General features: G+C 40.0%; 2 protein-coding genes across 8 annotated transcripts in view; one reads left to right on the top strand and one right to left on the bottom strand.

The window, feature by feature from the left end:
* Window positions 1-857: 857 nt before the first annotated feature.
* Window positions 858-17750, bottom strand: senp8 (SUMO peptidase family member, NEDD8 specific). Of its 4 annotated transcripts, XM_088413994.1 has the most exons (3): window positions 17661-17726; window positions 17465-17566; window positions 858-2130 (listed from the first exon to the last, which is right to left on the bottom strand). In XM_088413994.1, the coding sequence occupies exon 3, from the start codon at window positions 2128-2130 to the stop codon at window positions 1504-1506; it is 627 nt and encodes a 208-aa protein (XP_088270120.1). In that variant the 5' UTR covers window positions 17465-17566; window positions 17661-17726; the 3' UTR covers window positions 858-1503. The 4 variants fall into 4 exon arrangements, with proteins under 4 accessions (XP_088270120.1, XP_088270119.1, XP_088270117.1 ...); XM_088413993.1 differs by lacking the exon at window positions 17465-17566 and having other exon boundaries at window positions 17661-17750; XM_088413991.1 differs by lacking the exons at window positions 17465-17566; window positions 17661-17726 and adding an exon at window positions 3219-4448.
* Window positions 3581-22926, top strand: part of myo9aa (myosin IXAa) — a 77598-nt gene continuing 58252 nt past the window's right edge. For all 4 annotated transcript variants that reach the window (XM_088413988.1, XM_088413987.1, XM_088413986.1 and 1 more), the window contains exon 1: window positions 3581-3842. The gene's annotated coding sequence lies outside the window, so the exon portion shown is untranslated. The remainder of the gene's footprint in view (window positions 3843-22926) is intronic.

Raw genomic sequence — 22926 nt, 5'->3', positions numbered from 1 at the left:
ATCTAATGATAGCGGTTCAAAATCATAGTTTATGTTTCTGAAGGCGTCTCATCCTGCCTTGCACGCCAACATTCTTCAGTTCATTTAACATTGTTCAACACATCACAGGAAATATTTTGTTCATTCTTAGCCAAGTTGAGCACATATGCTGGCTGCCAAGGTGGTGCATGCCCAAAGTGTAATATAATCTGAGTAATTTGGCAAGGTGAGGCTGGGTCACCCGATCTATGTGTACCTATGAATAACAGTTTCATAACACCGGGGTACATACAATATTAGTGAAGGATATGACACTTGTGCTTCACTGTGAGGTGTGTCGGTGGTTACTTTTTACTTTTGAGCAGAAATGATTGAATTTGCAGGCATGACATTCAATGTGACCCACTATTTGAAAACCCTTTGAAAAATTTTGCAGTTTGCAGGGTGTTTAATTGAATGAATATATGTTGAAGAAAATTACAATCATTGTATTCTATATTTACATTTTACACATCTCCTGAACTGTATTCAAGTCATCAATGTTAAAGTAGTAATTTAGGTCCTTCTCATTTTTTGCCAGATAGGTTTTGCCAATCTTTGTATTTTCTCAGTCATCTTTGTGATATGGACGATGCTTCGTGGCCAGGAATGATTTTCAGCTGAGAGCTGTACTTTTTCAAGAGCTAATAAGTTCAAATTCTTGACCCCTTTTATGATGGGAATGTGAAGGTGTTTTCACACTTTTGACTGGTACTATACTCCCACTCAAGGTTAACTGGGATTGGCTGGAGGATTCTAGAAACTGTCAGCGGCCTTAAATGTTTTTGTGAATTTTGTATGTGAATCAATCTAAACCTATACATATGACAAAGGCAACATGAAGATAAAACTGCTTTATTTGAAGAATTTGGGGGACGCTTCTGCCCAACAATGGTGCAAACACATCACTTTTTAAATACAAGTCCCAGTGTTATAAGACCCAAGAAAGACATTGATGGAGTTAACCTCACATTCTTGCCAATTCTAGTCTGTCTTAAAATGACCCCTAATGTGTGTTCACGTTTCTAATTTTGTCCCAAACTCATTAAATGGATTGAGGTGACAGATTAGGCTGCCCCCTTCCTCTTAACACGTACATGAGACTGCGTGCCTTTTATGGGCATGCTGGTCTTCTTGGGTTTACATATCACGTGTTGCAGTGCTTACATTAGAAATAAACATGACGGCGCTAGCCGAATTAATCATAAAAGAGTCAAAATAGTGTCTTTTTTCTTCCACTGCACATTGACAGTAATAGAAATTGTTTTACATAAGGAGTGCATTTATGGTTCTAACAAAAATGTTGCCACCCCTTGTTCATAATAGACGAGTGGTGACAAAGAAGTTAAAACAGACCAAAGTTTGCCTTTTTGTTTATTGTCCGTTGTTTCAGCAACCACCGAGAAATGTTTACTCGTCAAGAACTTGAGTACATACAGTTCTTGCATACAGTAAGTGCGGTACAATGGAAAAAGCTTGGACACATCAAAGTTCGCTCTGAGCGAGACTTTGGATTAATAGGCACCATTCTGCTCTCTTCTGCTTAATAAAGGCTGGGGTAAGAGTTTGCAAAGCCAGGCGTGGCTTCTCACACAAGGCCTCGGCTATACAGATGACATACATGCCACAATCGTAGCTGTTCTCTTGTGCAGGAGTGGCCTCCTCCACAAACTTGGCCTTTCTCCCTACACCTAACACGGGTTCTAACTTGCTAGCAATACGTTGGGCATGTACAGCGTTGCTGCCATTTTGAGAGTCATAGTGAGAAAAGTGGTTGGATTTATGATTGTACACCAGAAGGCTCCAGTGTGACCCACCGGCGCTCTGATCATTGTTGTCATTCACAGCCAGGAAGACGCAACGACGTGAGGGCAGATCCAGAGGGCCAAGAAACATGGCTAACTCCTCAGGGCAGGAAGAGCACTTGATAAACTGAGTGACCTCGGGGCTGACAAACACAATGCTGTCCCCCAGGATTTGAAAACGCTCACTGGCAAAGTACTCAAAGGCAAATCCGATGATTTGGTCATTAAGCCAGTGGGGTCCTTCTAGGAGGGACACGTCGGAGCGTCGAAGCAGGCTGTCCTGATAGCTCAGCACGACAGGATCCATCTTTCAACGACACATACAGAGTCAGGCATAAAAAGCAGTTTGCGGAAATACATTTGCTATCCTTTTATCATTACCATACAAAACAATCAGATGCAGTGAAGTGAACTTATCTATTAGCTGTCTAAATTTTAAAGTACCATTTTTGTCACGGTTGAGATTGCGGTGATATTCAGATCCAGCAAATTTATGCAGACAGTCTAAAATGGGGAATATATAGTTTGTGAAGAAAAATGTTGTACGTCACTTTGTCACAGTTAGAAAAAAGTTCTATGACTTATCAAAATTCACATGCACATCTCAAGCTCCCTTCAAATTAAACATTAGAAAAAAAAAACAATTGTCTATATTTTGGGTTGTATGGACATTTAGCATTTTCCACATCATGCTGCAAGCCTGGACACCTATGGAAAGGAAGAAGTTAACGTTCATAAAATACTAAATATTGGTGTAAGCGTTTTGCGATTTTTTTCTTTAATTCATGTGGCTACAGGTAGGTATGTCCACATTGATTTTTTTGGACACGAACACACTTAACGCCATAAAGTCTAGAGTATTAGGGCGATTGTTTTTAAATGTTCACAGATTGAAGTGAGAATAAAATGAGCGCAACAATTTTAACAACATCGGGTCGCAGCTTTCTGACATTAAATTAGGTTTTGAGCGATTGTGAACGTCTGAAAGGAGAAAACTGTCGATCAAATACTAAACGCGGAGTCCAGTGTTTTCATAATTTATGTTAAGTGGTCATGAGGAGAGGTGTGCTACTTGTTTTCGTAACGATCGGTCGTAGTTTTCTGGCAATAAACGACGTTAAGCTGTCTTAACTGATCCTCATTTGTGGGCTCCTTGAAAAAAATAAAACGCAGCAATATTTGTACATGTACATAAAGACAGGTTTGTGAAGTAAATATTACGTATATACGGAAATGGTCCGGCGTAATATCATGTTACTTTTTCCGCGTTAGCATTAGCGTGCTAATCAGTTTTCTCAAAGTCATAAAAAAATCAAAGAGACGCAGATACATAACGTATCTCATTTAATCCACTATACTCGACTAAACCAAGTGTGCTTAATTGCTTGTCGGCACCTGAAATAGCAGCATTCGACTGAAGAGGGGTCTGACGCTGTGAACTCATCTCTCCTTGCATTGTCTGCCGTAAACCACTTCGGGTAAACATTCCGTAATTGCGACAGTGGGAGGAGCCGAGACCGCCAAAAGTTTATATAGTTTTAGAAATAGATATTTATGGATAAAAAATTAGTCGGACTTATTGTATATGTATAATTTATATATATTCACATTTACCCGAGTAAAAAAATAAAAGCAAATTTAAGGTATGTAAAAGAACGTCGCCGTCTTGCGACGACTTCCTGTTATGGCGCTCTGCCGCGTGAGCGCGCCTGTGAGCGGGGCCGCGCTGATTAGCTGCTCCAAGAAGAGTTGGGAGGCGCAGCACAGCAAAGTCACGAGCGACTTTCAATCCCAGCAAGCAATTGACAAGCTCTGATAAATAATGCCCAACTCCGTGGCACAGAATTGACCTGCTGGGAGTTATTTGGTGATGAGCGACTGAGGCGATAAGAAGAAGTTGCAATGACGTGAAATTGCAGAGAATTAAATGAGAGTTGCGTGCTGGTGACGGAGGACGGAGGGAAGCTCCAGATTCGAACTTCAGTTGCTGTAATTGACTTTCGGCGTCTACGCTTGAAGGTAAGACTTTTTCCTTTTCTTTTTTTAATTGCAGAGATTCAAAAGATAATTCTTGTTTGGGCATTGCACTCCATCGCACGATCATTGCCGAGTTTGGAGTGGATGTGGGTATGAATGTGCGTGTTTGTGTGTGGGCTATGTGACTTGACAAGCTCAACCACGATGCGTTTGTGAACGTTCATGCCACTTTGCTGTAGTTTTCAAACGTCAACTTGACTTCACTTGTCTTGTACGCATGTCGGTCATGGAAGTGAGGTATGTGAACTAGCGTGCAAAATCTGGTATTTGGCCAGTAAAGAATAAGCGGTGAAAAGACTGAAGTTGTTCCGATGCTGCTGATGCACGCTTTTCATTTTAGAAAATCCAATTTGATGTGTGAAAATATCCCGGTCATCCAGCCATGAGATTTTTTTCACCTGGAAGGATGGCAGAATAAAAGGGTTGTCCTCCATTCATGTACTATAGCGCTTAACCTCAATAGGGTCACCTATGAGTGAAAGCCTGGCCCAGGTGCCTTTGGGTCAGAGGGCCTGGAAGAAGTTAAGGAGTGTTCATAGTATTTGAAGTCAGCAAGAGCATATCTGATACAAGAACATTTGGCTGAAGTACAGGCGTTGACTGTTTCACATTTTACGCTAAAACGAAAAAAATAAAAGATAGTAGACCGCCCGCCCGCCCCCCATCCATCCATCCATCCATCCATCCATCCATCCATCCATCCATCCATCCATCCATCCATCCATCCATCCATCCATCCATCCATCCATCCATCCATCCATCCATCCATCCATCCATCCATCCATCCATCCATCCATCCATCCATCCATCCTCTTAGCCCCATGTGTTATAATCAAATAAAAAAAGGACAGTGTGGTATCCTACTGTCTGATCACTAATGCCACACCTTGAAGTAAAGACTGACTTATGGCTCAATGCAGCAGAAATTAGAACGGGTCATTAGGCATAGACCGATTATTAGCCAGGCCGATTATTGGTGCTGATATTTGACGTTTTGACCTTTGGCATCATCTTAAAAAAAAAAAAAATCTTAGTAGATTACTAACTGCATTAATATTGATGAATTATTTATATAAAATCTATCAGTCTTTTTATAAGATTCATCTAACCTTGGGAACACTGCACTTTATTTTGCTCTATTTGAAATGAAAACAAATGAAATGTTCACATTTCTATTATTTTGTCACTTTGAACAACTTGGTTTACTGTATAAAAACTATAATGTAGAGTGGAATACTTTTGTTGTTTTATTTTATTGTATTATATAAAGAGATATTTGTTTAACATTCTTCTTTTCAAAGACATGGTGCAAGCTCCCTGATCTTTTTGTTAGAATTTTACAACGGATGTCTAAAATTTATTGGTTGAAGAAATAAATAAAAGTAAAATAATGTAAATTAGAAAAGTTGTTTCAATTAACACGTTGAAGATGTTTCCACAGAGTTGGATTTGGTTTTTGTTTTTATATCAATATTTTTTCTTTCAACTGAAAATACTGCCTCCAAATATCCATTATTGGCCCTTATAACTACTAATAATCAGTATCAGCTTCAAAAGAGCCAGATCTATCTCTACTGGCTATGATATTATTCTTAATTGATATATTATTGATATTTGATAGTTGATATATTATTGATATACGATAAAGTGGTAGAAGCTAAAAAATGTTCTTCATATCCATTAAGTAAGGCAAGTAGGTAGGGCTCTGCACTCACACTAGTCCTTATGACCGGCAGACTGCACACTCACTACTTGTGGCTCAATCGAGAGGAACGATCAAACAATTTATGGGGTAAGGTGGGTATTTTTGCTGATCAAACAACACATTTATACAAAGTACCATATAGTACATACAGGTGCTTGGATTTACTTCAGCACCCCCAACATGGCCGACAATTGCCTCTCGCTGACCTCGGGCCAAAAACTTGTACCTCTCAAATAGTCTCTTTGAGACCCCCAAAACAAAATGGTTTTCAACCATCAACATTGCATCACATCATCAAAGGAAGCAAGCCATTTTTCACAAAACTGTGATTAATACGTTTTTGGCCCAACGGCAGCGATATGCACCCCGGACCGGTCGCCGGCCACGGTGGGAGTCGAAGCTCGGAACCGTGAGACGGATGCGCTAAGAGCTAGGCACCAAGGGAAGGGCCCATAACATGACTGTCAAGTCAATTGCGCCTTACTCTAGTGTGGTCATTGAGTCAGACCTTTTCATCTCGTGTCTTTCCGTGGTAACTCACATGTTCATTCTGGAAAGGCATTCCTGTTTTAAATCAGCATTCTTTGGTAGTGCTTTGAGGAAAATAGCTTTGATTGGAGTTGCAGCGCTACTCCCGGGAGCTTGTCAAGCCCCGGGCTGCGCACAGGTGATGAGAGTAAAGTGGGCCTGTCCTGCGGGAATGTGAGGTCTGACGAGACACAGCTGCTCGAGTGTGAGAGGCAGCCCGGGTGGAGACGACAGCAACTGGTCCCCGTCGACATCCGACACCCTGCAGGATCTCGGTCTGCCGCTTGGAAAAACTGCAGTCGGTCATGGCAGCAGCGCTTCTCCTTACTGTTCTTCGAAAGCTCAACTCTTTCTTTTGTGATTGTGGCCACGGAGTATGCAGAAGTATCATGACTCAGTTTCGATTCGGGAAATGAGTAAAGCTGAAGCCTTGTGGTGATATCACTGACGTGTGGAGGTGGCTCTCATCCTCAGAGCCACAGACTCCCCAAACCCAATTTAAAAGCCACATTTTCTACAGACATAGATTGCTTTTGTAATGTGTTGTGCAACTAAAGTCTGAGGTGATACAAGTTGTGATACGTTTGTTGAGCCTGTTAATACTGATCATTTAAAAATGTATGTAAATGGACCGAGTGGGATTAAATCAAATGCTCTTTCAAACACATTTTCTGGACTCGTTTTGGCACATTGGATTAAGTCATAGTATGAAACAAAATGACATTTTTTTCTTAACCTCCAATCTCTTTTTTTTTTAAGTGATGGAAGATGGTATACTTATTTGAGGATTTATGATAAAACTTAGATTAGTAATGCAAATGTTAATTTCTCTATTTTGTTAGCTGAGAATGTTTGCACATGCATTAAAGCTTGTGAAATTGGAAGGTTCTTGTCTGCAGCCAAATTCCTTTTTAAATAGATATATTAGTGTTTGTGCATAATCTCCCTCTCATGCAGTTTTTTTCTTTAAAAATCGTTTGTTTTTTTTAAATAAATGTGTTTTGCAGTCAGGCAATTTTTTGGTTGTATTATTGAATGTTTAAATGTTCCTATCACATTCAAATGATCAGCAAGCTCTATAAAAGCCTAGTAACAATCATGACCATTTGAAGCAGGTGCGTATAAAGTGAGATATCAAAAACAGGTAGGACACAGCTCTCGATGAAATGCAGTTCCCTATCCCAGCCATAGCGTCTTCTGTAGCTCCATGTGCATCTAGGCTGACATGCACTGTTTACATTTGACAGCATGCTAGTGGAGAGAAAGGCGCTGTTTTACAAGAAGCACAATTAGAATTGCTTCGTAAGGGCGGCATCAGACAAGCAAAAACAATCCATTGCAAAGTTTATTCAATTGCTGGCGCAATTGAAAGATGTAGACCTCGCGCTGTTTTCCATATGACAAGAAAGCAGGCCAAAGGAAGGCATTAGTAGGCAAAAGTAGGAACTTATGCACATAATGATCCACTCAATGGTGTTAGCTAATGGGGAAAGATGAATCAAATCTGTAATGTAAACAATTCTCAACAGCTGTTTGCCACATGTTGTCTTATTCACCTCAAGCTACACCGTGCGCTTGTCTCATTTCTTAAGCTTCTCTCCCACTGAGGGGCAAACTTTTGTGGGTGTTGACGAAAGTAGCGAATGCGCGTTCAAATCAGTTAGTCGGTGTTTGTTCAAGGTTGCAAACATTCGCCAAACCGCACAGGTGAATATCTGATCAACATTTGGTACGTTGAACAAACTGTGACGAGAACAACTTCACCGGCACTTGAAAACATTCGGCCCTCAATGGGATAGGGCAGGGGTAGGCTTTCCTGTCCTAGAGAGGACAGGAATGCATCCTGCATGCATTCAATGTCAGCCTTCCATAACACACCTGATTCAAATGATCAGGATGGTTATCAGCCTTCTGCAGCGCTTGCTGATGAGCTGAGACATGAAAAACATGCAGGTTTGCGGCTCTCTAGGAACGGGGGTGCCTACCCCTTGGATAGGAGCTTAACCAGACTACTTCTGGTGGTGTGACTTGACAATTACAGCATCCGAAAGTTCGCAAACATAGCAACAAGGGAAAAAAATGCCACTCCCCTAATCACTGCTAGAATTCCCTCAAATCCCCAAGTATTTTATCAGTTTTCATTGTAGAGGCGACAATGTAACATGTAACTCATCAAAATGAAATTTGTATGAAGTAAATTCTGCTTCAAGGCCCAATAGCCGAGCCCTGCTTCCCACTGATCCACCGACATTCCTTTTATGTACTGCTTTTAAATCGCAGCTTGATTTTGAAGTCATGCATTGTGAGCTCACATGATGGGGATGTCCCCAAAAGACTAGTGGTGGCATTATGCAATTGTTTAGGGAAAGCTATTGGCATGCACATGAAGTCATTATAAGAGGAACCTGCTTGTGTTGTGCGGAACAAAGCCCCCTTCTCTTCAGTGGGTCATTATATGAGTGAGGCTTTGGCCTCAGCAGCTCAACGTCCCGGCATTTTGCATTTCCCATCATTAACTCACTGGTGCTAACAGTGGCTGGACTGAGATGCAGAGAAATGCTTTGTTTTGCTCTCGACAATCTTGCTTCTGTGAAACGAGTTGAAATTGTCTTTTCTAATTAATTCTTAAAATAGATTCCCATCAGGCAATTTTTATCTACATTAGCTGGAAACTCAACCTCAATGCATTATATTAATTAGTGTTGTCAATGCCAAATAATTAGAAATAACATTAAAACTTGCTCAAGTGTGGGAAGTTCAGAAGTTTAGTTTTACAAAATGGGAAGTTCAGAAGTTTATTTTTACAAACAGCTTTGCTATTCCTCACTCCATTTGTGTGTGTGTGTGTGTTTTTTTTTTTTGCTCTCATCTGTAGCTATAGTCACAGCTGGGGGCTTTGCATTCATGTGGAAGGCTAAATTAGAGCACTATGATAAGCAAGCTCTTTCTTACTAAGAATGCCTATCTTCTCTTACTTTATCAAAGGTGTCATCAGGTCAAGTTAAATTTATCAGTCATCAAACCAATAATTCTCACATGCTTTTCCATTTTCATGTCTTCTTTCTGCTCTTGAAATGACCCTTACACCCACATCAGGAACCTATCAGGTTATGCCAAACACAATGACAGTAAATCAGTGTCTATATCAGAGTCTGAATGAGCTGTTTTCAAACCAACCCACAGCAAACGAAGCGCAAGAAACCTAACGTGCATACAAATGGTCTAATGAGCATAAAGAAAGCAATAATTTGGAGATTGAAAATATTAACGTGTTTAAAACAAAAATGCTTTATCAATCACTTATTTGATACCCTTGCTTTGGAGAGAAATAAAGTTTTGTCTTTTATGTTGATTGAATAGCTCAAGTTATTATATTTGAACCTCGTAATTGTCGGGATCATTGAAACATGTAGCACATTTGTAGACTGCCATTCTTGAAATACCATTTCTTCACAGAGGCTGACTAAATAAGGGCCTGTAGACGTTGATGAACGCTACAAACTAAAGTTGTACGTTTGCCGAATTTTTCGGAGCGTATTGTGACACAGCAGTGACAATGGGTAGCGGCCTGTAGCCTTATGGTACAGCCGGGACAGGGCCCATAGCTAATCCTCAGGTATGTGCGCTTGTGTAATGCTACACAATAAGATCTATCTTCACGGGCAGTTCTGCCGCTCAGCTGTGAAAGCACATCACTCTGAGCCAAAAAGTGTGACTTTTCCCATTTTGAAACCAATGCAACACCTTCCATTGGTTTACAGGTCAGGATAATCCAGAGGATAGTCAGAGTTTAGTCTGAGCTGCAACTCTTATCCGTGTGAGTAGTTCTGCCAGTTTACAGTAGTCTGGGCACTGTCAGAAGGAGGCAAGAGGGGAGGAAAAGCACAGATAGTTGTAGCTGACAACAAACAGGCTGCGATAAGGTTGATTTCAAGTGCAGCCAGCAATGGGCTCTGCTTGCTGGAATGCTTCTCTTGCTTAATCTAACTATCAGTGTAGTACATGTCTGGATGATACAGGCTTCCTAAAGCTTATTCTTAAATCCCAATAATAAATGTCACGTATAGTTGAGGTTGAGCAAGAGGTATATTGCAAAAAAAAACTTTGCTGACAATTTCATCATAATGTCTATATTCAGTATTCATAGCTCAGATCTCACACCAAGAATGAAGACTAAGCTTTCCGATAAGGCCCATTCAACCCCCGGCATGCCACAATGTCCAGACCCTGGTGCTGTACTTTAGGTGCCACCTGCTCTTTTCCTAATTACCCACTAGTTCTTTTAACTGCAGCCATTCATTCCAGTTTCTCGATGGACTTGTTGAACGATTGAAGTCAGACACCCTGGCGATGAGTAAGGGCTGAATTGGCTCCAGGAAGTCCTATACTCAACCTGAAGGATTCCACTTAACAGCTTAGCAAATATTTGGTCCCTCGTCAAATTGGGCCCCTTTTGACATTTGAATGTCCAGTTGAGTATTTCCTATAACAAAGTTGACTGTGTTACAGTTTTGGGGTAGAAAGGCTGGTTTTGGATTGGTCCTTTGGGAATGTTTTATCGCAGTTTAGTTCCTGACAACTTTGTTTTGTGTCTTGCTGGATAAAGTACTGTAGCATACATATCATTTGTTTTCTTAGTTTGTATTTATGATGTCCATTCATAAGCTGTTTCCTGTGCTCCCTTCTACAAGGAGTGACAGCCAGCATGCTTTGAATCGGGGCTGCAACGATAACATCTTAATCGTTTTATTATTTTGTTGAACCAATTAAGATGATTTTAAAAAGCATGTTTTAATTTGCATGCGTTTCCCCATCCTAAAACATAACTTTATTTCAAATGTACTTGACATAAATATTTGAGCCAGTTACCTGGGCCAGTAGCCTGAGAAACGGCAATAGGAAATGGATGGATGGAAGGATCCAAATGATTCATTAATTATAAATTCATGATTGATTACGGTCGATAAATCTATAAAAAAACAATACTTTGAATTATACCTGCAAAAACATATTTACTTTGTGTAATCTAGCAACTGTGTACGTTCCTGCCCCGTTGCATGAAATATCGCCGAGCCAAGGTACGCTATACCATCCCGGTTTACAAAAAAAAAAACGGGGGCAAAAAAAAGTCACCAGTGCCTTGACCGAAAGCAACGCAGTCTTTTTGCGTTTTACAAACTTAACTCATGAAAGCCACACGGCCGCAAATGTGAATGCAATGTTCTCTTCACTGCCCACGAAGAGGAGTTTCATTGTCACGGTTCTGGTGATTGTGTAAGCGTTAAAAGTGGCTTTTCGCAATCGTGGGTCCCAATCACGTTTAAGCAGCGATTAATATTTATGTTGCCTTCCTGCCAAAGAGATCAACAATGACAGGAACAGTGTTTATTCCCGACTTTTTATTCCTTCCTTTTTCCCTCCTCATGCTGCAAAAACGGCCTTTATTAGGCACACGTATTTTTAAGTCCTAATTAGTCAGGAATTTCAGAATTTTCAGGATTTTAGAGAAATTTAGGGGTATGTTAGAATTTAAGCAATGGCTGTTACAGACACTTTTGGGCGTTTTGCCTATTTAGACTATTTGCCTATTTATCAGCCAAAAGCGGAAAGAATAAGGAACAAAGGCTATGGAAGATGGACAAATTAAAACGAGGTCTTAAATCTCCACAGGCTCTGTACAGAAATACAAATCACCAAACAAGGCTGCTGTTAAGGCCGGTTTTACTGTGGCAGAAGAGGTGGCTGAATTCACCCGGCCTTTTTCAGAGGGAGATTTGATCAAAAATGTATGCTTAGTTTGTGACACTGTTTTCCCAGAGAAAAGGCAACGCTTTTTAAACGTGAACCTGTGCAGAAACATGGTTGCTAAGTGTGTCCATCAATCTAAAAGAGCAGCTTGTGATAAAGGGAAAAGCTTTCATTGCATATTCTCTGGCTGTGCATTAGAGCATGACCCTTCTGACCCTACCCTGTTGTCAATTTCCATCCGTGGAGCCAGAGACCGACAATGAAGTTTTTAGTGTTACGTCTTACAGTGTTACGTCTTATGCGTGGATCAGCTAAAGGACAGGATCTGTATGGAGGTGTGAAGAACCCAACTCGGGGTCTACTGGGTGTGTAGAAGCAAAGGATCAGCCAAAGGGGATTCTGTCAGGTAGCTCATATGGACAGTATTTGACTATTCCTGTAAAAAAATTATACCCTGAAGTTAAAGTCAGAGTTTTCCCCTAGATTTGAATAAACTAATGTCAATTTATTTTCAATTATGTTTTAAAAATACTTCTCTTGAGTGACACATAGAAAATTGCTCTTAATGAATTTCTTTGAAGAAAAATTGAACCGACTACATTTCCCTGACAAAATGCACTGATGGTACCTTGAATAAAATCACCTCATTCTTGTTATAGGATTTGTACATTAAGGGAAGTTTGTCTTTTGTGCCTGTTGAAAATGAAACATTTCTGACATAAAAACATATTGCTTTGTTCATCTGAACCAATCTTATAGTAATACTGTATGTTTGCTAGGATTCCAGTAGGTTCATATAGGTTCACTAGACTATGCGTGGTCTTTTTAATTTTTTTTAATGAACGTTTCATCAGTCTGGCCTCGGCTTGTAGTTTTTGTTTTTTTTTTTTGTTAAGTTTGACACCCCCGCCTTAGATGCAGCGAGTTGGAATTAAGTGGACATGTGAAACATCCCATATTCTATGACGTAAGGCTCAATCAAACATGAACCTGAAGGGACAACTCATTTAATATTACAAAAATTTTAACTTGTAGTTTGATCACACTTCAACAAATCTTCAAGCAAAATAATGTTATATTGACATGATCTTTCCTCGGTATTCTGCTGAAAATCTTTGCCATGTTCTTGGAAGTCTACAGCACACTCTGCTTCCTCATCAAACAGCAGCTATTGCTGTTTGTCTGACGACCGCAGCTTAGACTGCAGGATCGAGCTCAGATTTCAAAAAGACTGCAGTCTGCTGCAGGCAGATAGACAACCTTTGGGCCCCCTTCCTCAGAAGAAGCAGTGAGAGCCTTGGTAACGTTTCCCTGTAATTACAGGTCATGTTTTTTTTTTTTTCTAATCCCCTAAACAGATGTGCTCCAAATTATATTTGTTGAACATTCAGACCCCATGTTCAGCATTGCCGATCTGCCATTACTATAAAACAGGTGTGGGTCAACTCGAGACCGTAAAGGATTCAACTGTCCTATGACCTCTTCTCACTTCAGGGAATGCTAACATTCCTACTAACAGACAGCTTTGGCTCAAGTCGAAATAAAAATGTCAAAGGATATGTAGGTATTTGAACGCATCGGATCTCACCATCTAAATTGATTTCATATGATGGTTAACATTTTCACGACACTGCATTTTAGGTTATTTTTAGCTGTTGTTTGGTGTCATTAGGTGCATAAGTCTGATATACAATATAAGCTATGTTTCCCAAAAATGGTTGCTATTGCCCCCCCCCCCCCCCCACACACACACACACACACACACACATAGTTCTGAATCCTTAAAAAGGAGGAAAAAAAAGGCCTTGTCACTTTTGTCCGCAAGCATTCATGTGGTTGTCTTTTAGGCTGTGAAGATGTAAAGACATGTAGTTACTTCACTTGGCATTTGAGTAGGATTCTTTTTCAAGCTGCAACGTATGGGTGCTGATAATGCTGCCAAAGTGTGTTCCATGCCTCATTCACTGGAGTCCTCAGTTCTATTTAGATAGTGGCTTTTACTCATACCTAAAGTAGTATTTTACCTTCCAGCCATGTTAGTATAGATATCTGGAGACCTTTAATGCTAAATCCTTTGTTGATCAAGTGACTTCCCTCCGCCAACTCATTTTTATTGTGGGGTGGAGTACTTTTCCAGCTTCGCTGGCCAATTGCTGCAGCGTCATATTGATATTTCCAGAGCTAAAATGGAGGCTGAATGGAAAACATTATCCACGCTCCAAAACAATAAAAGTAAATGTGAGGGTAGTCCAAGAGCAAGTCTTGTTTTAGACATTACATCAATGTTCTTAAAATGTTGCACCCACTAGCAAGTCAAAAATCCACTTCTGCGAGAAGATCTTTGTACATTTTATATATATTATTTTAATCTTATGAAAGCAACAACTCCACTTGCACTGATGGCCAAGCTTCTTGTTATTCAACATGAAGTGAAAATGCTTCACTTCACTGAAGGCACTTACCAGAGTAATATAGCAATCTAATGTATGACATTCTGAGAATTCTCCATTGATACCCTTGCGACACTGAGTATGTAATAAAGGACCGTGTACAAAATAGTGTTACAAACATGTTTACGATATTTAAATTTAAATTTACCCGACTTGGTTGACTTTTTCTCAGCTCTAGATATTTCAAGACTCTTAAGAGGAAAATTCTTCTATTAAAAATTTTGGTAACAATACTTGAAGGTAAATATCTGGGTTTCGCGAACAAGATTTGAATAGCAACGTTGAACGTTTTAAATGCATGAAAGCCTTGAGGTCAGAATTGCACAAAACATTGACAAAAAACATTTTTAAATTTTCTGTCAGTTTAAAAATTTAAAGTCATGTTTCGATGAATGTAAAGGGTATACCTGCAAGTCTGGATCATGCTCTCATCATTATTAGGAATGTGTTATGTCGGCATTTTAGATTTAAGTGTCATCATCGAATCCTGGGTGCCCTCATTTAGGACTGCACACCTGTGTTTGGATCACACAGTGGACGCTTTCTTTCAAACCCAAATTGGTTTTGAAGCGAGAACAGCAGTAAAGAAGACGCCACATTCTGTCACGTTCTTCAGCAGCTGTATCAGGAACCAGTTGGCCGGAATAGTTTCCCAGCTCTACTGCCAGACAACATTACCAGTCTATTGTCAAGGCACCAAACCCGACATGTGGCATTGGCTAAAACCCATAGCTGTTGCTTCGTGAGAATGTTTGAACACTTTTCTGCTGCCGTAATACTGGCTTTGTTTTGCTTCCACATGATACATGTTTGCTTCTATTAATGTAATCATCTCAATAGTGAAAGTCTGCAAACAATGCATTGATTAATACGGTAAATATTTAGACTTCAATTACATGATATGCCGAAGACCTCGAAGCTGTATTTCCTGTCTCACCCTATTATTTCTGTCATTTTCCTGGGAGTGGACACAGAAGTGGAGGTTACTGACTCCCAACAGAGGAGTCGTGTAGTTTACAGCAGTCTAGTTTCAAATGCCCTTTCCTCCAAGTTTTCACTAGCATGCACTTGGAATTTTAATTGGACACATCGGATTATATGTTTTCCCTCGAGCACAACACAAGTGATGGCCGTATCAATTCCATGGTACCGATGTATCGCTACTCTCACGAGTATCAGTGTGGTATCTGCTTAGCCTGTTTACGCATTAGGCAAAAATCTATTCTCTCTCGACCAGGTGACTGAGGGAAGGAGGTGATCTAGCACCCATGGAAAGTTTAAATCTTTACTATATTTTTAAAACAAAATAACAAGATCTAATAACCAAAGAGTCACAAAAGATACCAGTCATAAATACAAAAAACACAGTGTGCGCTGCTTCACTATGACCGTTTGGAAAAGGGTTATGCAGAGTGCCACACTCTAGGTGTCTCGGAACACACACTGTCCTCGCTGACTGCCGAAAAAGAAGAAAGCAAAATGCAAGTGCTGTGGCCTGACTGGGGATATGAACACATTTTGCAAATTGTTTGTGAAAGCAAAGAAAAGATACTCACTGATTCTCAGAATACTTGCAGTCTTAAATGGAAAGCGAATGTGCCACCTGTACAATTCTTTTGGATTGTAAAATTTAAAAACATGTATTTCTGATTTTAAGGTTGATAAATTAAGTATTCTTTATTTGCTTTGCTGTTAGCACGTCTGTTTTGCTGAATTGTTTGATTAGTATTTAATTCGTTTTTTAGTAACTGTAATAGTTACACGTCTCATTTAATTGTTTTCAATGTAACATTGGTTTATCTAAGGTTCAAGTGAACTTTTGCATCTTTACTCTTTCACAAATATTTAATATGAAACAATATGTAACAAGCCATGTAATTTGTTGTCACTATGTTACGAATGAAATATTAAAGTTTTAAAATGGTCAGTTATTATCACGTGTTTTATCTGGGTAAAACAAAACTAAGTATTAATATTTGCATACAAAAATTGACCAAAAAAAAAATATTAAAGCAAATTGTCTGATCTCGCGCCTCACTGCACAACAACTGTTATGATGTTTCTTGAGATTCCATGAGTATAGAATTTAATGGTTATTCCTGAGCGCACACACTTTTTTTTTTTTTTTTTTTTTTTGCTGTTTTTGGCCTTTATCTGATACCATGAAATCTTCAGTGTTTTCAGGACTTTCTAATTGACCTTGAATTGAAGAATGTCTCTTGGTTAATAATATCAATTTGATTCAGCCAATTGCAACAGTTTATTTGTCTGTTACAATTGTATCAAATATACAAGAATAATCCAAATCTACTCACTCCGCTTCTGTCAAATTGGCCAATCACTTTTAATTTGTACCAGTTCACTTTTTTGTACAAAAAAATGTGGTTGGATTTGTGAAAATGTGGTAAGCGCAACGAGGCCCTTTTGCTGTAATGGGGGGTGGTGGGGCCTGACCTCCACTGCTTCAAGTTCACCCGGACTCATTCTTCTGCATTGCTTCATCAAAGTGGAAAATCAAGCTAAACTGGATTTAACACCAGTAAAGAGAGCTGTAATCTAGCCTCACAATGAGAGCAGCCTTTCATTTTACACTTTTATGATTTGCAACACAGTCTAGTTTGTCTTTGCTGGCTTCCACTGATTTATACACGAGTTGTGCTGTGGCCAAGCAATGCATGCACAAACATGACCTTTTGAGGTGCACTATGGAAATGATCTGGAGCTGTAATCTCACAACACACCACCGAGGTTGCATTTCTATTTTTTTCACTAAATATAACATATATAAAAGCTGAGGCACTGAATACAACATTGGCTTCCTGCCCTGACAGTTTTTCATTTACCCAAACGAATGCCATTCATCTGACGTTAAATACAGGGAGAAGTTGCTTCTCTGCCCTGTCCTCATGTTACACTCAATTTAACATGTAGTGTGGGAAAGAATCAAACATTGAAAACCAATATGGTGTCTTAACTGGTGCAGACTGATTTCAAGAAAGTAGCATAAAATACATTCTGACCAAATTCAGATTAAATTGCTACAATAACACACTGAGGTGGTTCCTCTCATACACTTAACCACCCAGAGTGAGCATCTGCTTTTTCGATCACAATTTGAATCGCTCGATCGTCTTTGCATCCCCCAACCCCCCAATCGAGTCTCTAGAATTTACCTAGGGAAAGCGCAAGTGGTAGTAACTCTTTAGTTGCCAAGGTCACGGCTTCTGGGAACAGCAGTGTTGCCTTCAGGCTGAAGGTGAGCTATATCTGAGAGACTGTAGAGTTATGTTACACAGTGAAACATTTGACGCAGTGTGTGTGTTGCGTGTGCCGTGTTGCTACACATCCTTATCGAATTAATCAGCTGACCTTGTAAACTTTTGGTGCTCCAGATGGTCAACTGTACAATCGTGGACGTCCGACTGGAATGCACTGCCCTCAAAGTGCGCTGAATAGGCCAACACAGATTTTAGAGTGATCTAAAGATTTTAATTGTCTTTACGACCTATCCGTGAACATCTTTGTGACAACACAAAGACAATAAAGTATTCATTTCAGATGGGTTCTAAACCACAAATTAGCTCAGAAAAAAAAAAAAAAGGGTTTGTGTTAAGTGCCGTGGATGACCCTCAAGGAGATGTTTGTGGCCAAGGCCCATTTCATCCACCCACTGCACAGTCCTGCTTGTGGAATGTGGATGCATTGCAAAACTCTAAACGTGGAGATGCAGCAATAGGTAAGATTCAGCTGCTGAAGATTGGATAAATATATCTTTGGAAATCAAACTAAACCTCTTTCTGCATTCTGAAAATTATGATTCCTAATTGGAGTCACTCTGTAGATGCTTTGTGGTAACTCTTAGCGTTAACATACTGCCCTGTGATCCATTTCACCACACACTCTATTTGTGTACATTTTATTTTAGTCCTTGCAGTACATCTACCATATGTCAAATCAAAGCCTATTCTCTATAAACGACACAGCTTGTGAGTTTACAGTTGTTTTTATGACATGTTGGACCGTTTGTGTTTTATGCCCCAAGTACACATTCCCTTGCTTGTGCAGTGAGGGGGTTGGGTGTGTTATTGAAGGGGGTTTTAACAATGACAATGCGTATGCTGCATAACACGATGGCTATCCTTGCTGTCTCTGCTTTAGGTCTGTGGTGTAACGTGTGGCCATATTTAGCATCTTCCTTACAAACATGCCAGTAGGACCCACAAAAGAAAGTTAAAGGCACACTTATTTCATAAGAACCTAAGGCATACAGCCCATGGTGCAAAAATATTTGAAAGGAGCCTTATCTGGTATTTGCAAAATCAAATCAAATTTTAAAGCATCAGAAAACTTAATTTGACTTAATCTAATTTTTATGTATTTTTCTAGCAGCTGCTCAGAGTACCACCTCCACGAGAACCAACAGTATTTTGTCACACTGATCTTTGTAATGAAAATGCATAATACATGTTCATATCATAGTTTTTTTTTCTCCTCCAACATCAAACCGAATTCCTAACTTCAGAAAGGCATACAGTAAAAATGTTCTCTACTTGCGGTATGACATCATGGCTTTCATAAAATAGACGGCGGTCATGCCGGAGGCAAGTATGGTGCTGCGTGTCTTGAGAAATGTTTCTTTGAAAATTTTTTTAGATCAGATAACTGGAGTTTGACTCCCAACGACTATCTACTCAATCAGTGTAACCAGATCTGTTCAGTCTTTGGAAGGAAAGCGCCAACTAGAAACCACTTTAGCATTCCTCCGTCAAAGCAGCTTTTGCATCATCACTTCCTCCAGTTTACATACCTGGAGTTTTTTACAGTCAACAATTGCTGTTGCAATTTTGCTCTTTTCTGTCACACTCCTGACAAAATGTGCGGCGCCAAGTACAGTGTGATATTACATTTGTAGTTTTTGCTTTACAGTGTGCCCCCGGGTTACGAACTTAATCCGTTCAGCGGCTACGCTCGTAACTCGAACTGCTCGTATGACGGGCAATCCAAACCTATGTTAATTAGTGAATGCGTGCAACGCGTGCAAAAACCTTCGGTAAAAACATCACGACTTTATACACATATTAAAAATGAGTAACATAATGTACTGTACAGTTAAATTAAATAACATATACAAAGGAAAAATGACATTTACCTTTGGAGCGACGTGACTTTAGCTGGGTGGAGGCGGAGGGGAGCAGAGACCAACCCGCAAAGTTAACACAGTTACGTTGATATGCTATTGCTCTTACAATGTCACAGTCACGGTGTCAGTCACGGAGATGCTAAAACATATCACCGGCGATTTCCTTCTCTTTAATCCATAATAGAAGAAGCCTCTCCATTTTGTTGTCGAGCGAGGTCCATCCACCGGCAAGGAAAGTCTTGGCCTTAGAAGATTGCCGAGCGGTTCCGTCCATAGTCACGAGCAAGGTTAACTATGCGTGTGCCTCCCTCTTTTTTTTTATTATCTCCTGCTTCGTTTCTATTGTCATCATCTTCTTACTTCTTCCTTTACCGCTACTAGCAATTTTAGAAGCTATGTCTAACAGATAAAGTTTGCAAAGTCTTCACAACATTCTTTCCTTCCGTTTCACTCATTTTCTCTCCTTCCTTCCATCCCGACCAGCTGTGCCATCAAGCTAGATAAAGGCATTCGGCCAATAGCATATTGGCATTTCTGTGATTGACGTGACGCCGGCCAATAGCATCTCCGTGAGTGAGACCGGGTGACCTTAATCGACCAATAGCTTATTGGCATCTCCGTGACTGACTCCGTGACTGATACCGTGACTGAGACGGTGACTGTGAAGTTGTAAGAGCAATAGCGTTCACGTTACTGTCACAAGCGTCAAACTGCTGATTTTGTTGACGCAGCTAAGCGAAAATATATTTGCATACACAATGGCCGTCAGGTCGGATTGTTCGTAAGACGAAAGGTTTGCTCGTAAGTGGGGGACAAAAATCTCCGTGGTCCACGCTCGTAAGTCGAAATGTTCGTACAACAGGGTGTTCGTAAATCGGGGGCCGACTGTACTATGATTTGTGCTCATCTTGAACTAATAAAGTGGGTTAGGGTTGACTTAGTTGACTTAGTATTGACATGTCCTTCAAATTTAGGCATTCAACGATATAAGTATATTTGAAGTATATTTGGTATTCAGATATCGATAACAATTTGGGTCAAAAGGACAATTATGAACACAAAGTAGACAAAGTAGAAGACAAAGTAAGACATTTCTGCTTAATTATGAAAGACCAACTGTTTTACATTTTTGATGAGCAACATTTTTGTGCTTAGCAGTATACTGCTCCCTCTCCAAAATTCTCTTCATACATTTTAGTTTATGGGATGAATTTGCCAAAAAGTGCAGTTGATTCAGCATTTTTCATTAGTGCCGCTAGCAAGTGGCTAATTTCATGCTAGATGCAGCTATAACTGTGTCCGAGAGTCCGAGCCCGGGTAAACATGTATGTAAATGTAAGCATAATTAAGTTGATTCTTAGAACCCTGGATTGACGACTGAATGTGGTTTCAGAACAACGGTGTTTGTATTAATAGTCGAGACTAGTTGAGCTGTTACGCCACAACACGCTGCCGGCAACAACTTCAAGATAAAACCATGCCAACCAAGGCAATGCTGTCTAGATTTTATGTCAAGCAAAAGTTTATTTTCAAGTTGAACTTCTCACTGCGTTTTCAGCGTGTTTTAATTTCATGTAGAACATTAACAGCGGTTGCTGCGATTTAGCTTGACATTTGTTCTGACGTGTACACTAATAAGTGGGTATCTCATGCAAGAAAAAACTTTTTGTTTTCGTCTTTGCACCAAGATAGTGGAATTACTCGACTCGTTCTACCCGGGTTTAAATTGTGGTAATCTGAAAACAAGTTGGGAAGGGCAAAGATGTAAAACTCTGGTATTTTTAGCGCAATAGCAGTATAGCAACACTGTGATTCTTGTGGAATTTTTTGGTGCCAGTTCCTTGGCTCTGAGTCAAAATTTGTAAGTCACACTGGTAAATTTCATGTTTTCAAAAACATTTTCCGACTATGTCAGTCCACGCGTGGCTGTTATTACAGATAATTGACCAATATAAAATAGTACAAAGTATTAAAACTCCTGAAAAGTGATTATTTTGGTATCAGGTTTTGGCCCAATGCCAAAGCTCATCCTAAATAAATAACGATGATCAGGAAATGTCACGATCAGAAGTTTGAATTACACAGCTGTAGGAGCTTTTGCTGTTCTTAGTTTGACACGGGTCCAAGTTGAGTGATCGGCAGTACCTTGCCATTGCGTGGCTTAAAAACAGGATGTTGACTAATGATTTCTACCATAACATTTACGTCTAATCTACCACACTTGCGATAATAGAGCGATTTGCAATCCCTCACAAAAGTGGCAGCGTGCAATTAAGAGGTGTGTGGTGTCTTGCTAAAAACATGATTGTCCTTTTGTAATGGTTAACACAGAAGCTGCCAGGATGGCCTCAGCCCAAATCCCCCCATCTTTTAAGCAGCAGGCTGACCATCTGTTTCAGGCGTGCACATACATGCTCATGCAGATAAACACATTGACGTGTGCATGCCCTTCAGGTCATATTTGTATGGATTCAGCCTTGCGGTTGTAGACGGATTGACTTCTCTATGTCTGCAAGGCCAGAGGATACCGCTCAGGTGTTTTTTGTTGTTGTTAAGTCCAAACCGTTTCAAAGTTAGTAAGGTGACATGCATGAGGTCAGATTCAGGACAACAGGAAAGGAGCGGACAAAGGTGCAGCATTTTATTGGCCACAGCAATGGTACTTTGAGTGACCCTGATCCATTTCCTGTTTTCATTTTTTTTCCCTCCTGAGTTTGGGTAATAATAATGGAAAGCAAGTTACAAATTCTGATAAGAGATCTCACTTCTGTTGATGTCAGTTGTATGTTTTAGGAATTGGCTGACATTTAACCAGCAACTACTCATTTTAATTCACGTCTTTTAAAAGGCACTATCCAGAGTGTTAGTGTCTGAATTCAATGGTAAGGTCATTGTTGTGTGTAGAAATATACTGTACATTAATTCTCTCCACTGGTGAGCTTGAACCTATCCTATTTGACTTGTACAAAAGGCGGGGTACACCCATGATTTTTCACCATCCAAGTACAGCTAAAGTGAACGTTTATAAACTGAAATGACTGAAAGAAAGGCAGTAATTTTTTCATGTAGCTTCTTTGATTACATTGATCGACTCACATGGCATGATTGACTCACATGGGAAACGTTTGTGCAAATAAAGCAATGCACAGCAGCATATTTGTACGTCTCATGGCTGCTTGCGCATGTCCTCTCTGCTGCGTACTAAAGAGAAACTTGTGAATGGCGTGATTGTATGCTTACTAAAGAGGATGGCAGCTGCTGGTCTTGGTGTTTGTGGGAGCTTACGTATGTGTGCGCTTGGGAGTAAGGATGTGTGTTAATGATAATCCTGTAGATCCCGGGGACTTGTCCTTTATCCTCTCTAAGTGTCCATGTTGTGCTCGGGCCGAATAATTTGGCCACATTACATAACCGCATGCGCAATCGTTTTTGTCATAATCCATCAAATTTCAGAATGCCCCAGCTTCAGTATGGTATGATCGCAGTTCATTCCAA

This window comes from Hippichthys cyanospilos, chromosome 4, assembly GCF_059441005.1.
Source record: "Hippichthys cyanospilos isolate Australia breed blue-spotted pipefish chromosome 4, RoL_Hcya_1.0, whole genome shotgun sequence".
NCBI classification, from domain to species: Eukaryota; Metazoa; Chordata; class Actinopteri; order Syngnathiformes; family Syngnathidae; genus Hippichthys; species Hippichthys cyanospilos.
Note: the sequence above shows the minus strand (reverse complement) of the source record. Positions and strands in the feature narration are given on the sequence as shown.